General features: G+C 43.3%; 1 protein-coding gene across 3 annotated transcripts in view; it reads left to right on the top strand.

Annotated features, from left to right (window-relative positions):
• The window catches only part of ALMS1 (ALMS1 centrosome and basal body associated protein), a 76622-nt gene continuing 63168 nt past the window's right edge, over window positions 1-13454 (top strand). For all 3 annotated transcript variants that reach the window (XM_079990655.1, XM_079990657.1, XM_079990656.1), the window contains exons 1-2: window positions 1-221; window positions 12814-12948. In XM_079990655.1, the coding sequence (XP_079846781.1) occupies window positions 186-221; window positions 12814-12948 (171 nt within the window). In that variant the 5' untranslated portion in view covers window positions 1-185. The remainder of the gene's footprint in view (window positions 222-12813; window positions 12949-13454) is intronic.

The raw sequence follows: 13454 nt of genomic DNA on the forward strand, positions 1-13454 counted from the left end.
AAGAGAGCGGCCCCGCGGGCGCATGCGCATGCGCGCTTCTCCTCGACTCGGGAGGCTCGCTCGGGAGCGGGAGGGAGAAAAGAGGGCGGGGGGCGCTGAAAGGGGCGGAGCTTTAAGCCAACCCCCCCCCCCCCCGCACTGTTGCCGTTACTAGCGCCCCCGACTCCCTTCAACTCCCCACAGCCATGGAGGGGCCTGAGGAGGAGGAAGGCCAAGTTCCCGTGAGTATAAGGGTTAGGGTTAGGGGGGCTTTAATTGGGGGGCTTTAATTGGGGGTGGGAGGCTTTAATTGGGGGGTGAGGGGCTTTAATTGGAGGGGTGGGGGCTTAATTGGGGGGTGAGGGGCTTTAATTGGAGGGGTGGGGGCTTAATTGGGGGAGTGAGGGGCTTTAATTGGAGGCGTGGGGGCTTAATTGGGGGGTGAGGGGCTTTAATTGGGGGTGGGAGGCTTTAATTGGGGGGTGAGGGGCTTTAATTGGAGGCGTGGGGGCTTAATTGGGGGAGTGAGGGGCTTTAATTGGAGGGGTGGGGGCTTTAATTGGGGTGGGGGTTTAATTGGAGGGGTGGGGGCTTTAATTGGGGGTGAGGGAATTTAATTGGGGGTGGGGGCTTTAATTGGGGTGGGGGAATTAAATTGGGGTGAGGGGACTGGGGAAACCCAACCAGATGGGCGGGGTATAATAATAATAATAATAATAATAATAATAATAATTTATGGGGGTGAGGGAGCTTTAATGGGAGTTTTAATTGGGGGTGGGGCTTTAATTAGGGGGTGAGGGGTTTCAGTTGGGGGGCTTCTTTTAAGGGCACTTCACTGCCCCCCCATTCATAATACAGTGGGGTTTTTTGTGTGCTTGCATGTGTAGAAATGCATCAGAAAGGGAAATCCTATCCCCCTATATTAAAACAAAAAGTTATAAATGATGTGTGTGTGTCTGCGCACAATTTGAACTTGCAGGACCCCTCCCCATGTGTTTCCCATGGTGCTAGTCCACAGTGTGGAGCAGGGAGCATCTTGTCCGCCATTCCACCCCCTCCGCAAATCTCTACCTCTCTTGGTTTATATCAGAGCTTTCCAAACTTTTCATGTCGGTGACACACTTTTTAGACACGCGTCATTTCGCGACACAGTAATTCAGTTTTACTAGCAAACTGGAGGTTAAGCTAACTCCTTATAAGAGCTTTCGCTTGACACACCTAACTGTTGCAGCTGACACACTAAGGTGTCGCGACACACAGTTTGGAAAACTCTGATTTATAAGGATGGTACGTCTTATCTTGGGTTTATAACCATTTATGCAAACTGTCTGATGCCTACAATAAGTTGGCTGCTGTTTTTGTTACACAGGTTTGTGACTTTAGATATGGCACATTTCCTTCACCTGGGATTCAGTTACAGATAGGTAGCCGTGTTGGTCTGCCATAGTCAGAACAAAATAAAAAAATTCCTTCCAGTAGCACCTTAAAGACCAACTAAGTTAGTTCTTGGTATGAGCTTTCGTGTGCATGCACACTTCTTCAGGTACACATTCGGAATTTTTTTATTTTGTTCTGACTGGGATTCAGTGCGGGAGTTCTCATTAATACAGTGCATTTGCATGCCCTTGGTTAGATTTGTTAAAAGGTAAGTTTGCCTTTAATAAGTCTTTCCGCTGGTAACATCCAGTCATACCAAAATTATCTTATATCAGTGATAAATGAATCTTGGGATTTGTATTTAATCATTAAGAGTTCTTCTTGTAGCTCTCTAGGAATGTTGTTTTGCGTGGCGAGCTCCCGCCTCCCCCCCAGTAGGAATAAAGAGACAGGACACAATTATTTAAGGTTAATGGGCTAAAATTGGCCACAACTTTATTGGTTACAGGTAAGAGCAGTATTGGCTTAGGCATTGGTCCTATCAGACTATTCTGCTTCAGCCTGTTTGCTTGAAAACCAGGAAGGGTTAACACCAGCAGGGGGAGCCCTGCTGATGCACATCAACTAGGTACCCCCCCGGGGTCACCGATCGGGGGCGCGCTTTAAGCCCTGGCCTCCATAGGCTTCGGACGAGGCAACGCCCCCCGGAATCCTTTACCAGACTATCCTTCAATATTTGGGGGAGGTGATGGCGCTCCTCCCCCCCAACACATCTACATAACAATACCCCTACCAATGCCTGATCGCCAAAACCAAGGAGTTGTGACGATTTGCTACGAGGTAGGTGAAAAACCAAATGGCCAGTGCCAATTTGCCAAGTGGAAAAAATTCCTACCAGGCCCCTTAACAGCGACCAACCAAAGTCCATAGCAAGGTCAGAAGGGGAACCTTAAAGGGCGGGTGGGTGGGAAATCACAACAGCTGCGCGGACCAGAGAGGGAGATCCCGGGGCCGCGAGGCCTGAGGATTCCCCGGATCGCACGGAGCTGGAAACCAGCCTCCGTGCGCGTGTTGGTGGCGTGAGCCCGCAACCCCACCTCCTCCTGATGTCGGAAGTGACTTAACAGAACAGGGGCAGCCAAACTGAAGGCCCTGCTTAGAGTTGCTGCGGCATGGGCTTCTGATATTTTAGGGACTTAAGGGAGAATCTGTCCTGTGGAATTTAGTGACCTACCGTATATGAAGGATAAGTTGGTCTCTGAAGTAATGTCGTCGTGAGCTGCATAGGGCCTTATATCTTCTTGCCAAAATCTCATAATTGGCCTCGCCGCAGGTTGGCGACAATGCAAGGAGTTATGCTGCCTTCAGTCACCCCGGGTTTGGATCTCTGCACCAACAGCAGCCCGTCGACCATCCTCAAGAGAGCCAGTGTGGTGTAGTGGTTAGGAGTGGTAGTCTCGTAATCTGGGGTACTGGGTTCGTGTCTCCGCTCCTCCACATGCAGCTGCTGGGTGACCTTGGGCCAGTCACACTTCTCTGAAGTCTCTCAGCCCCACTCACCCCACAGAGTGTTTGTTGTGGGGGAGGAAGGGAAAGGAGATTGTTAGCCGCTTTGAGACTCCTTAAAGGGAGTGAAAGGCGGGATATCAAATCCAAACTCTTCTTCTTCAAGGGTAGCCCCACATACAGCCCATTGCAGTAATCCGAATTAGCATTGTTGCTTTCATAATTGAAGGAAAGACACTAGGAGTTTAGCAGGGGATGTGGGATTTGCAAGTAAACTGCTTACAGTGTGCCTGAGTGAAGTTTATTTTCTTATTTGCTATAATTGTTCTCCAGTGAAAATTCCCAGGGCATTTTATAATGGAGAGAACAGAAATGTAGGAAGGGAATCACTTGCCCTTTTTCAAAAGCAAGGCACGCCAGCTGTGACCTTCTTTTGAGGTCTTGTTGAGCAGATACTTTCCTTGTAAATAAATATGTACTATTTTTATTATGCTGTGAATTTTCAGACCTGCATATGGGCCTGTGTGTTTTCAAAAAATAATATGAAAATTAGTTTTATTTTACACTGGCCACATTCAGAAGTAATAGTTCTCCCTTCCTGCCCAGCAAACCATGGAGCAGCTGGCTTAGAATTGTACTTGTAGCTTTTTGGAAACAAACCACATGTTGCTGGTTTGGGTGTAATGCTGAGTTGGCCACTCCTTGGTTTGTCCCTATGCTAGGAGGAAGGAGGTGTGAAGTATCATCTGGAACTGTGATGGTGTAAAGCTTTCAGATCTGTTTGCCACTGCTTGTGGATGCCTGTGACTTTAATATATGTATTTGTCTAGGCTAGGAGGATCCTCTAAACCAGGGTTTCCCAAACTTGGGTCTCCAGCTGTTTTTGAACTACAATTCCCATCATCCCCTACCACTGCGAAACATTGCTTCTACAGGCATCCTGGTTTGAGCGTGTTTGTTCTGAAGCAAGTCCCTACTGAAGTCCAATTAGACATGTTTATGTTTGGGGTGTAAATTAGTATCTTCAGCTGTCGATGTTCGCAGCCGTTCTTGATTTTTTTTTTTTATTAAGCATAACATGTAATTATCAGAGCCTAAGAGAGGCTTGATATTCACTGCCCGTTTTCAAGCACAGAAAATCAATTTGGACTCTAGTGAACCTAGGGATGAGTGATACATCCTTCAAATTGAAATAATACAAATTCCTGCTATTTGTACCTAGGATGGGTTACTTCCTACCTGTGAGTCAAATCAAGACCCTTTAAAACTGCATCTCTTGCAGTTAATTCATAGTTTTAATCAAATAAATAGTGTGATTTATATTTGTTCCCAACCCGTCTCTACTCTCTAGGGTGTATCATTAGTTTTGTGCTTCTGAGAGAGACTAGAAGGAGTTAGCCATGGAGCAAGGCAGGGCTTCACATGAAATTAAACTCAGGATGTGTCTGTCTTCCTTCGACTTGCCTCTGTCTAGATCCTGTTGAATAAGCAGGGTTGACCTGTGAGTGTTGCTGAAATAGTATGCAAGCTTTAATGTTATATAGAAGACTTCACCGGGCTGAAAGAACTTTTTTATTCTCAGCTAATAAAATTGCAGGAGCGATGCCCACCATTTTACCTGCTTGAAATGAGATTTTTGGGTATTTTTTTTCTTTAAAATATAGAGCGCTATAGAAATGAAATTAATAAAGATAATGAATGCCAAGGTGCTTAAACGTTCCATTGTTCCATTTGGCGATTAGCTTATATATCTGTTTCTAACACTGTGTTCTGCTGTGCTGGTACAACCCTCCCTTCAACTCCTGTGCGGCAGACAATGCAAGTACTGAGTTCTGGGAAACCTGAATAATTCCTGGCATACTGCACAACTCCTTTGGTTAAGCAGCTAGAGCGAATACTTTATTTTTCTTGGCAACCAGGTTTTGTGACCTGTCAAAATATCCCAGTCAGGAACTGATCAGTGGAGGTGCTCATCGCACAGTACGCGTCCTTTGCTGACTGTTTCCACTCCAATTAGGAGTTAGCTAATTCTGAGGGGACAGGTGGATTGTGGCACACCTTTTGAATTATGCCACAGATGATAAACTCTGCTGATTGTATAGCATTGGCTGCATTCAGACCTCATTATAAACTGTTGTTTATTGTAATGGGAGCAAGGCTAGACACCCTGCAGGAATCTAGAAGCTTTTGCTTCCAATTACAATTAGCTACAGTTTAGTTTGTTTCAAACCCTCTGTAAAATTGTTGGTTCTTCTGAATCTCCATGCATGAAAGTTCGCAGGTAGCTGCTGTGTTAAAACCCGCTTTTGGTTGTGTATGATGTCAAGTTTAGAGAATCAAAGCCATTTCACCTGCTGAAATTTAGTTTTGGGCTGTTCTCTAGGGCTGGGCAATGTCTGGTTTCCAGCATTGCAAAACTGTATAACACCAGCTAAACATTGTGATATACCGATATATCACAATGTCTGTAATAAGGGTGGAACTACGTAGAGGCATAGGGATGCAGGTGGCGCTGTGGTCTAAACCAGAGAGCCTAGGGCTTTCTGATTGCAACATTGGCAGTTTGAATCCCCACGACGGGGTGAGCTCCCGTTGTTCGGTCCCAGTTCCTGCCCACCTAGCAGTTCAAAAGCACATCAAGTGCCAAGGATGTTGTTTTTGTTTCAAACATTGCAGATTGTGGATAAAACAGAGTGCTTCCGGAAGTGGCAGAGAGATATATCTAAATTTGTCTGGCAGGGCAAAAAGCCCAGAATTAAGTTTAAGATACTAACTGATGCGAAAGAAAGAGGGGGCTTTGCCCTGCCGGACTTAAAGTTGTACTATGAAGCCGCAGCCTTTTGCTGGCTAAAAGACTGGCTACTTCTCGAAGACACTGACGTATTGGATTTGGAAGGGTTTAACAATGCTTTTGGTTGGCATGCATATCTATGGTACGATAAGGTTAAGATCAATAAGGTCTTCAAGAACCATATTGTCAGGAAAGCAGTTTTTAATGTCTGGACAAAATACAAAGACTTACTGGAAAACAAAACTCCGAGGTGGCTTTCACCTCTGGAAGCTAAGGCCCGAAAAAGACCCAATATGGAGGCCAAATGGCCAAAATATTGGGAAATATTAGAAAAAGACGAAGATAATTGGAAATTGCAGAGTTTGGAGAAAATGAAGGATAAAGTGCGAGACTGGTTACATTACGCTCAGATTAAAGAAGTTTTTAAAAGTGACAAAAAGGTAGGGTTCCAGGTGGAGAAATCGAAGTTGGAAACAGAATTGTTAGAACCAAAAACTAAGGTATTATCAAGAATGTATAACTTGCTGCTGAAATGGAATACACAAGACGAAATGGTTAAATCGGTGATGATAAAGTGGGCTCAGGATATTGGGCATAATATTATGTTTGAGGACTGGGAAAGGTTGTGGACCACTGGGCTGAACTTCACTGCATGTAATGCTTTGAAGGAAAATGTAATGAAAATGATATATAGATGGTACATGACCCCAGTTAAACTTGCCAAAATATACCATTTGTCTGATAATAAATGTTGGAAATGTAAAGAACACGAAGGAACATTCTTTCACCTCTGGTGGACTTGCCCTAGAGTGAAGGCCTTCTGGGAAATGATATATAATGAGTTGAAAAAGGTATTTAAGTATACCTTCACTAAGAAACCAGAGGCCTTCCTTCTGGGCATTGTCGGCCAGAAGGTGTTAAAGAAGGACCGAACATTTTTTATGTATGCAACAACGGCAGCAAGGATACTCATCGCTAAGAGCTGGAAAACTCAAGATCTACCCACACTGGAAGAGTGGCAGATGCAGCTGATGGACTATATGCAACTGGCCGAGATGACTGGCAGAATTCGAGACCTGGGAGAAGAGAGGGTTGAAGAAGACTGGAAGAAATTCAAGATTTATCTACAAAAGTATTGTAATTTGGTTGAATGCTAAGAAGGATGCTAGATCATAAATAATTGCCTACCATTGAATTAGATTTGAATTTGACGATAAGTGAGATTGAGGGAAACATAAAATTTTTGGAGATTAGATTAAATTAACTGAACAAGATTTAAGAATATAAATAAGATGATAAATTGCTGGAAAAAATTTATAATGATGTAAGTGGGAGTGGGAGACGCGAGGGAGTCCAAAGAAGTTCTGAAAAATGTGTTATGATCCATGTTATATTGTTTATTATTTTTGCATTTTGTATTTAAAAAATTTCAATAAATATTTATAAAAAAAAAACAAAAGCACATCAAGTGCAAGTAGATAAATAGGTACCGCTCTGGCGGGAAGGTAAACAGTGTTTCCATGCGCTGCTCTGGTTTGTCAGAGCGAGATGAGTGCGCAACCTCAGAGTCGTCCGCGACTGGACCTAACTGTCAGGGGGTACCTTTACCTTTATGTAGAGGCATGGGCTGGCTTCGCGGTTTTCCCTGCATTGTGATTTTGGCATCACATGCACACACACCATGGTTCACGATATTGCCAGATCAAAAATTATGAAACCAATATTGTGATATGCACTTCAAACCAGGTTGGGATGATATATTGCCCAGCCCTACTGTTCATTCCTTGTCTGCTAAACTGTAGTACTTGCTTCCCCAAAGTCTTCGAAAAGAACAAGGGGAGTGAACAAGCCAACAGGCACCTCTTCTTTCCCTAGCATGCATGTTTCCTTCCTTTATTCATGGCATGGAATTTTCTGAATGTTTGTGGCTGTAAAACTATCGAGAATTTCTCATCCTCCTCTTGGTTGTCTCCTGTATAACGATTTCTACTTTTAACGCTGAGCTGTTACATGCAAAAGGTCCCAGGCATCTCTCCAGGTAAGACTGTGCAGTCTTCTTTCCCGAAACCTTGGAGAGACGCTGATAGTTGGTGCCAAGAATACTGAGCTACGTGGACCACTGGCTTGATCTGTATGAGACAGCTTCCTAGGTTCCTTATTTATTTTCTCTCAGCTCTGTGTTTACTGCTTGAATGATCCATTTCTTTAGGGACAGCATTTCTCTAGGGACAATATACATGGGTCTTAACATTTATTCCCGTTTAGGTTGATGCTTTCACATCTTCACTGTTTACAGTAGACTCTAGCCTCGTTATCTATTATTTGCCTAGCCTGAAATCATTGGTTGTTCTTTTAGTTTTCTTAAATACAGCAGGTACTTGAGAGTTTTTCTGCCTTGCCCATTGATCGATACAGCTGTGATGAAATGAGCTTAGTTCATAGCTGTCAGTGTCTCCCCCCCCCAAAAAAAAAAAAATTAGTGAAGAGAACTAATTCTTGCACTTTCAAAATCTGACAAGGTTTTCTTCCCTTAGCTTAATTACATGCATATCCCTGGAGAGGGATTATTCCAGTTTCATTAATTTGAAGTTATAAGTCTATTTGTTCTTGTTTGTTTTTCTGGCTGCTACCAAAGTAAATATTTTTTTTTAGAGTTTCTGCACCCAATGGTGTAACTTCTTGGATATTTGTATTCCTTCTGCATTGCTCTTTCATCCCTCCCCACTTTCTTTGGCAACTAGTCATATGAATGTATTGTTGCTGTCAGCTTCTTCCAGTTACTAATGTGGTAGTTTTTGAGCCTCTAGTTAATTAACTTTCTTTTGAGATATGAAATATTCTATTTGGTGTTCATTACTGGCATCCATTCCTTCAGACACCTCCAAAGAATTATTGTTAATACTTAATCTGTGTGCTTGCAGTGTGTAACCATACAGATTTGAATTATAATATCTTCATTCATGATGGTAGCATATGCCTTGTGTATATATCGCTCCCCAGGGTTTTACTGTAGTTCTCTTCTAAATGTATTTGTTGTATTTGTGTTTTTAAGCGCTTCTAACTATCTTATGTGTGTAGAAGGCAATTAATAAGTGAATTCTAGTAATAAAAGGAGGAAAGCAGCCTGAATGAGTCGGGGGCTCTTTGGGATCAACTAGCAACGTTTGTGTATTTGCTTCGGCATGGAGGCTTCCTCTCAGTCTGTATCAGGATATAACATGATGTGATAATTTGTGAAAGTTGTCAGGGTGAGGCAGACAACCGAATCTCACAAAGGTCTCAGTCTTTATGACAGCAGTATAGCTGAGGCTTAGACAGGGCTTGGCTCCCCCCACCTGGCAGTTGGGAGGTGGGGGGAGGCCTTGCCGTGTTGGTGCTTGCTGGGTCTTCATTCCTGTGCCGAGATATTTGAAATATCTCACTGCTCTTGTGTGCCCCAGGCCCCATTCATTCTCCTGACAAGGACGGTTACAGCTACGGTAAGTCCTGAATTCTCTATATACTGCTTGGCCGTGGATCTGTTGGGTGAGTTAAATTCATATACAGTGGTACCTCGGGTTAAGTACTTAATTCGTTCCGGAGGTCCGTTCTTAACCTGAAACTGTTCTTAACCTGAAGCACCACTTTAGCTAATGGGGCCTCCTGCTGCCGCCACGCCACCGGAGCACAATTTCTGTTCTCATCCTGAAGCAAAGTTCTTAACCCGAGGTACTATTTCTGGGATAGCAGAGTCTGTAACCTGAAACGTATGTAACCCGAGGCGTATGTAACCCGAGGTACCACTGTAAAGTACTCAGCATTAGATGCTGGCGAAGGGAAGCCTAGTCTCCTGTTTCGGAATTTAAAAGGATCTCCTCTTCTATCTGGTTGCCAGATCTCTTTTTTTTATTTTTATTTTTATTACATTTTTATTCAAAATATACAATTGCACACATCAAGACAAAAACATAATACACCTATTAATAAACATATTAATTCTAAATTATTTACATAATGCATTGTATTCTCTCCCCATTTATACAAAACACAAACAAAAACAAAAACACCAACACAAATTTCTCTGTGTTTGGGCTCTATTTAAGAGCCCTGGACTCCCTTCCACCCTTTTGGTAAGTATCAAATAAATTCCACGGTCACGTATTTTCTTTTTAATCTTAGATATTGGTTTTTCTCTGTAAGTGTTATTCCAAAACCGCCAGTGCTTTCTACAGTTCGTTTCCAATGTATTTCCAATATTTACTCCAGTTTTTTTGAAATTTCTGTTCATCTTGATCTCGTATTCTATCTGTTAATCTAGCAAGTTCGGCATAATTTACCATTTTAACCTGCCAGTCACTTATACTAGGTATAATTTCCATTTTCCAGTTTTGCGCCAACATAATTCTTGCGGCTGTGGTGGCATAGAGGAATATTGGTTGCCAGATCTCTTTTATAGGGTTTCCAGTATGCATCAATCAGTTTGGCATATGGTGCTCAAGGATATGATGGGATGCTGGTGCAAAGAAGCAGGAGGCAAAGCAGGCTGTGTGAGGAGCAGATATTGTAAAGGACCCTTCCAATCACAGTTAGCAGATCCTTTCATAGAAATTGGATGTCCCATTTTTTAAACAGGTAGCAGTCCTTTCCTAACTGTCACGGTCTCCGTCCCTCCCGTTTTACCATTGCTGTCGCCGTTTCTTGAACTCTCTTCCTTTTTGCGGTGCTGCCATAGTATCGGAAGAACTCTTTGCCATCACAGCTCGCTTGTCTGGTAATAGCTGGTAGACAGACAGGTGCTAGTTTGCTTGGTTTCCATGGCAGGCCTACATTGGCCCACAGGCCAGAGGTCTTTTAGTATGGACAGGTCTTTTAGTATGGACAGGTAGGTACGGAGGCAAGGAATCTTTCAGGTTCCCTGGTCCCAAACAAAAAAAGGGCGTGAAGGATTGAAATCAGCAATTTGAATTTAGCCTAGAACCGAACAGGAATAATAATAATAATAGTAGTAGTAGTAGTAGTAGTAGTAATAATAATAATAATAGGTAAAGGTAAAGGTAAAGGTACCCCTGCCCGTACGGGCCAGTCTTGACAGACTCTGGGGTTGTGCGCCCATCTCACTTAAGAGGCCAGGGGCCAGCACTGTCCGGAGACACTTCCGGGTCACGTGGCCAGCGTGACATCGCTGCTCTGGCCAGAGCCAGAGCCAGAGCCAGAGCCGCACACGGAAACGCCATTTACCTTCCCACTGGTAAGCGGTCCCTATTTATCTACTTGCACTCGGAGGTGCTTTCGAACTGCTAGGTTGGCAGGCGCTGGGACCGAGCAGCGGGAGCGCACCCCGCCGCAGGGATTCGAACCGCCGACCTTTCGATCGGCAAGCCCTAGGCGCTGAGGCTTTAACCCACAGCGCCACCTGCGTCCCTAATAATAATAATAATAATAATTAATAATAATTTATTTATACCCTGCCCATCTGGCTGGGTTTCCCCAGCCACTCTGGGAGGCTTCCAACAAAACACTAAAATACAATAACCTATTAAAGCTTCCCTAAACAGGGCTGCCTTCAGATGTCTTCTAAAAGATTGGTAGTTGTTCTTCTCATTGACATCTGGTGGGAGGGCGTTCCACAGGGCGGGCACCACCACCGAGAAGGCCCTCTGCCTGGTTCCCTGTAACTTGGCTTCTTGCAGCGAGGGAACCACCAGAAGACCCTCGGTGCTGGACCTCAGTGTCTGGGCAGAACGATGGAGCCAAGTGCATTCATAAAACAGAGGTGTGGTACAATCACAATGTCCAGGCTCAGTTCAGAATACAGCTATTACATTTGGTTCTTCTCCCTACTAGGAAGAAACCAAATAAATGTGGTCCCCTCCCTCGTGGATTTACTCTTCTTCTGTTTTAGTCTCCATCTGCTCTCTGTGGACCCCTTTGAAGGCAATGTCTGCTATACTCATCTTGTTTGATTATCATTCAGAACACCCACATAATTACCTCTGCTTAACATATCTAAAATCAATAGCTTTTGCGTTTTACCCAGTACTAATTGCCTTCATTGTTCGTGCTTCATCACACACCACTTTTGATTTGCCCAGGAGTGGTGTATGCATCCTATTCAGTTCCTTCAATAAACTGGAATTAAGGTGAGAAGGTGGAGTGAGGGCCTTGTCTAGTGCACAGGATATGTCAGACCATTAACGTTTTTTCTTTTCCTTTTTTACAACAACAACACCCTCACTCTTAAAATAAAAGCTTGCTGGCTTAATTACCAAACTGCATCAGCTTGTAGGCACAAAGGTAAAGGGGAAATTTTAACATCTGATAACAAGTGTGAGGGGGGGCAGAAAGAAAATGAGTTTTGGGATGCAGGTGGAAGGGCTGAGTTGGGTAGATGGACAGAGAAAGAGATCCTGCCAATGTTTTTATCTGTTTACAATTTATCTGTAAATAGCCAATAAACCATTTCCATTCTTTTATAAAAAGTTTGTTATCTTGATTTCTTATTCTTCCGGTAAGTTTTTCCATTTCTGCATAGTCCCTAAGTTTTTGTATCTATTCTTCTCTTATTGGGACTACCACTTCTTTCCATTTTTAGGCAAGTAACATTCCTGCAGCTGTAGTTGCATGCATAAATAAATTTCTATACTGTTAATAAGCATTTTGTATAAGATAAATGTATTGGACTGATCCTATCCTTTCTAAGGTATGAGGAGATTAAGAAGCCAGAGAAAAACTGGAACTTTTCACAAGACAGCCTCTTCAGTAATATGTTTGTTAAACATCCATTGTTTCTTCATGCCTGGAAAATATGATTCTAGGCATCCACATATTATAAAAATATGTAGAGTTGAAAGGGATCCAAGGGTCATCTAGTCCAACCTCCTCCATTGCAGGAATCTCAGCTAAAGCATCCATGACAGATAGCCATGCAGTATTGTTTTACTGAGTTTTGGATACTGAAAGATGTTTTGGGTGCTCCTGCGACTATTCAGATAATTGGATTTTGCTGTTTAACTCATTGTTCCAGCGTAGTATTCAACTTTTGCCTCACTGACTTAAGCAAGCAATATAAAATATTGCTGAATATCTGTAAAACTTTATAATCTAATTGGTCCTGCAGGACAGAATAGGACAAAATACCAGTTTCTCCAGCCATCATGATTAAAAAGATCTGTTTGTTTCAGCCTATTGCAACAACGCCACCACATCAAGGTCCGAAAGAAGAGCTATTAAGCCAAAGCAGCAGTGGGACTCAGGTTTCATATGTCAGTGGTATCTCCTTAGGAGAAGCAATCAGACATAGATCTACTGCTAATCAGGTAACTTTGCAATCTTTTCCATATTTTTTTTATCCAGTTAGAATATTCACACAGTAGTGCATGTTATCACCATATCCCTGTGGAATAAGTTAGGCTGGGTGACAGTGAGTACCCCAAGGGCACCCAGTGTTCTTCATGGCTGAGGGGTGGAGACACTGACTCTCTAAACCAACCAAAAGGACTGGCAAAAAACAAAGGTCCTAACAGAACTCCAGATAGAGGCAGAGACCTGGGCCATCTGAAGTAGGGAGTCCTCGAAATTTTTCTTTCATATACAATGGTACCTCTGGTTACGTACTTAATTCGTTCCGGAGGTCCGTTCTTAACCTGGAACTGTTCTTAACCCGAATCACCACTTTAGCTAATGGGGCCTCCTGCTGCTGCCGCGCTGCTGGAGCACGATTTCTGTTCTCATCCTGAAGCAAAGTTCTGAGGTACTATTTCTGGGTTAGCGGAGTCTGTAACCTGAAGCGTATGTAACCCGAGGTACCACTGTATTATGATGC

The sequence above is a fragment of the Podarcis cretensis genome (genome assembly GCF_951804945.1).
Source record: "Podarcis cretensis genome assembly, chromosome: 9".
NCBI lineage: Eukaryota > Metazoa > Chordata > Lepidosauria > Squamata > Lacertidae > Podarcis > Podarcis cretensis.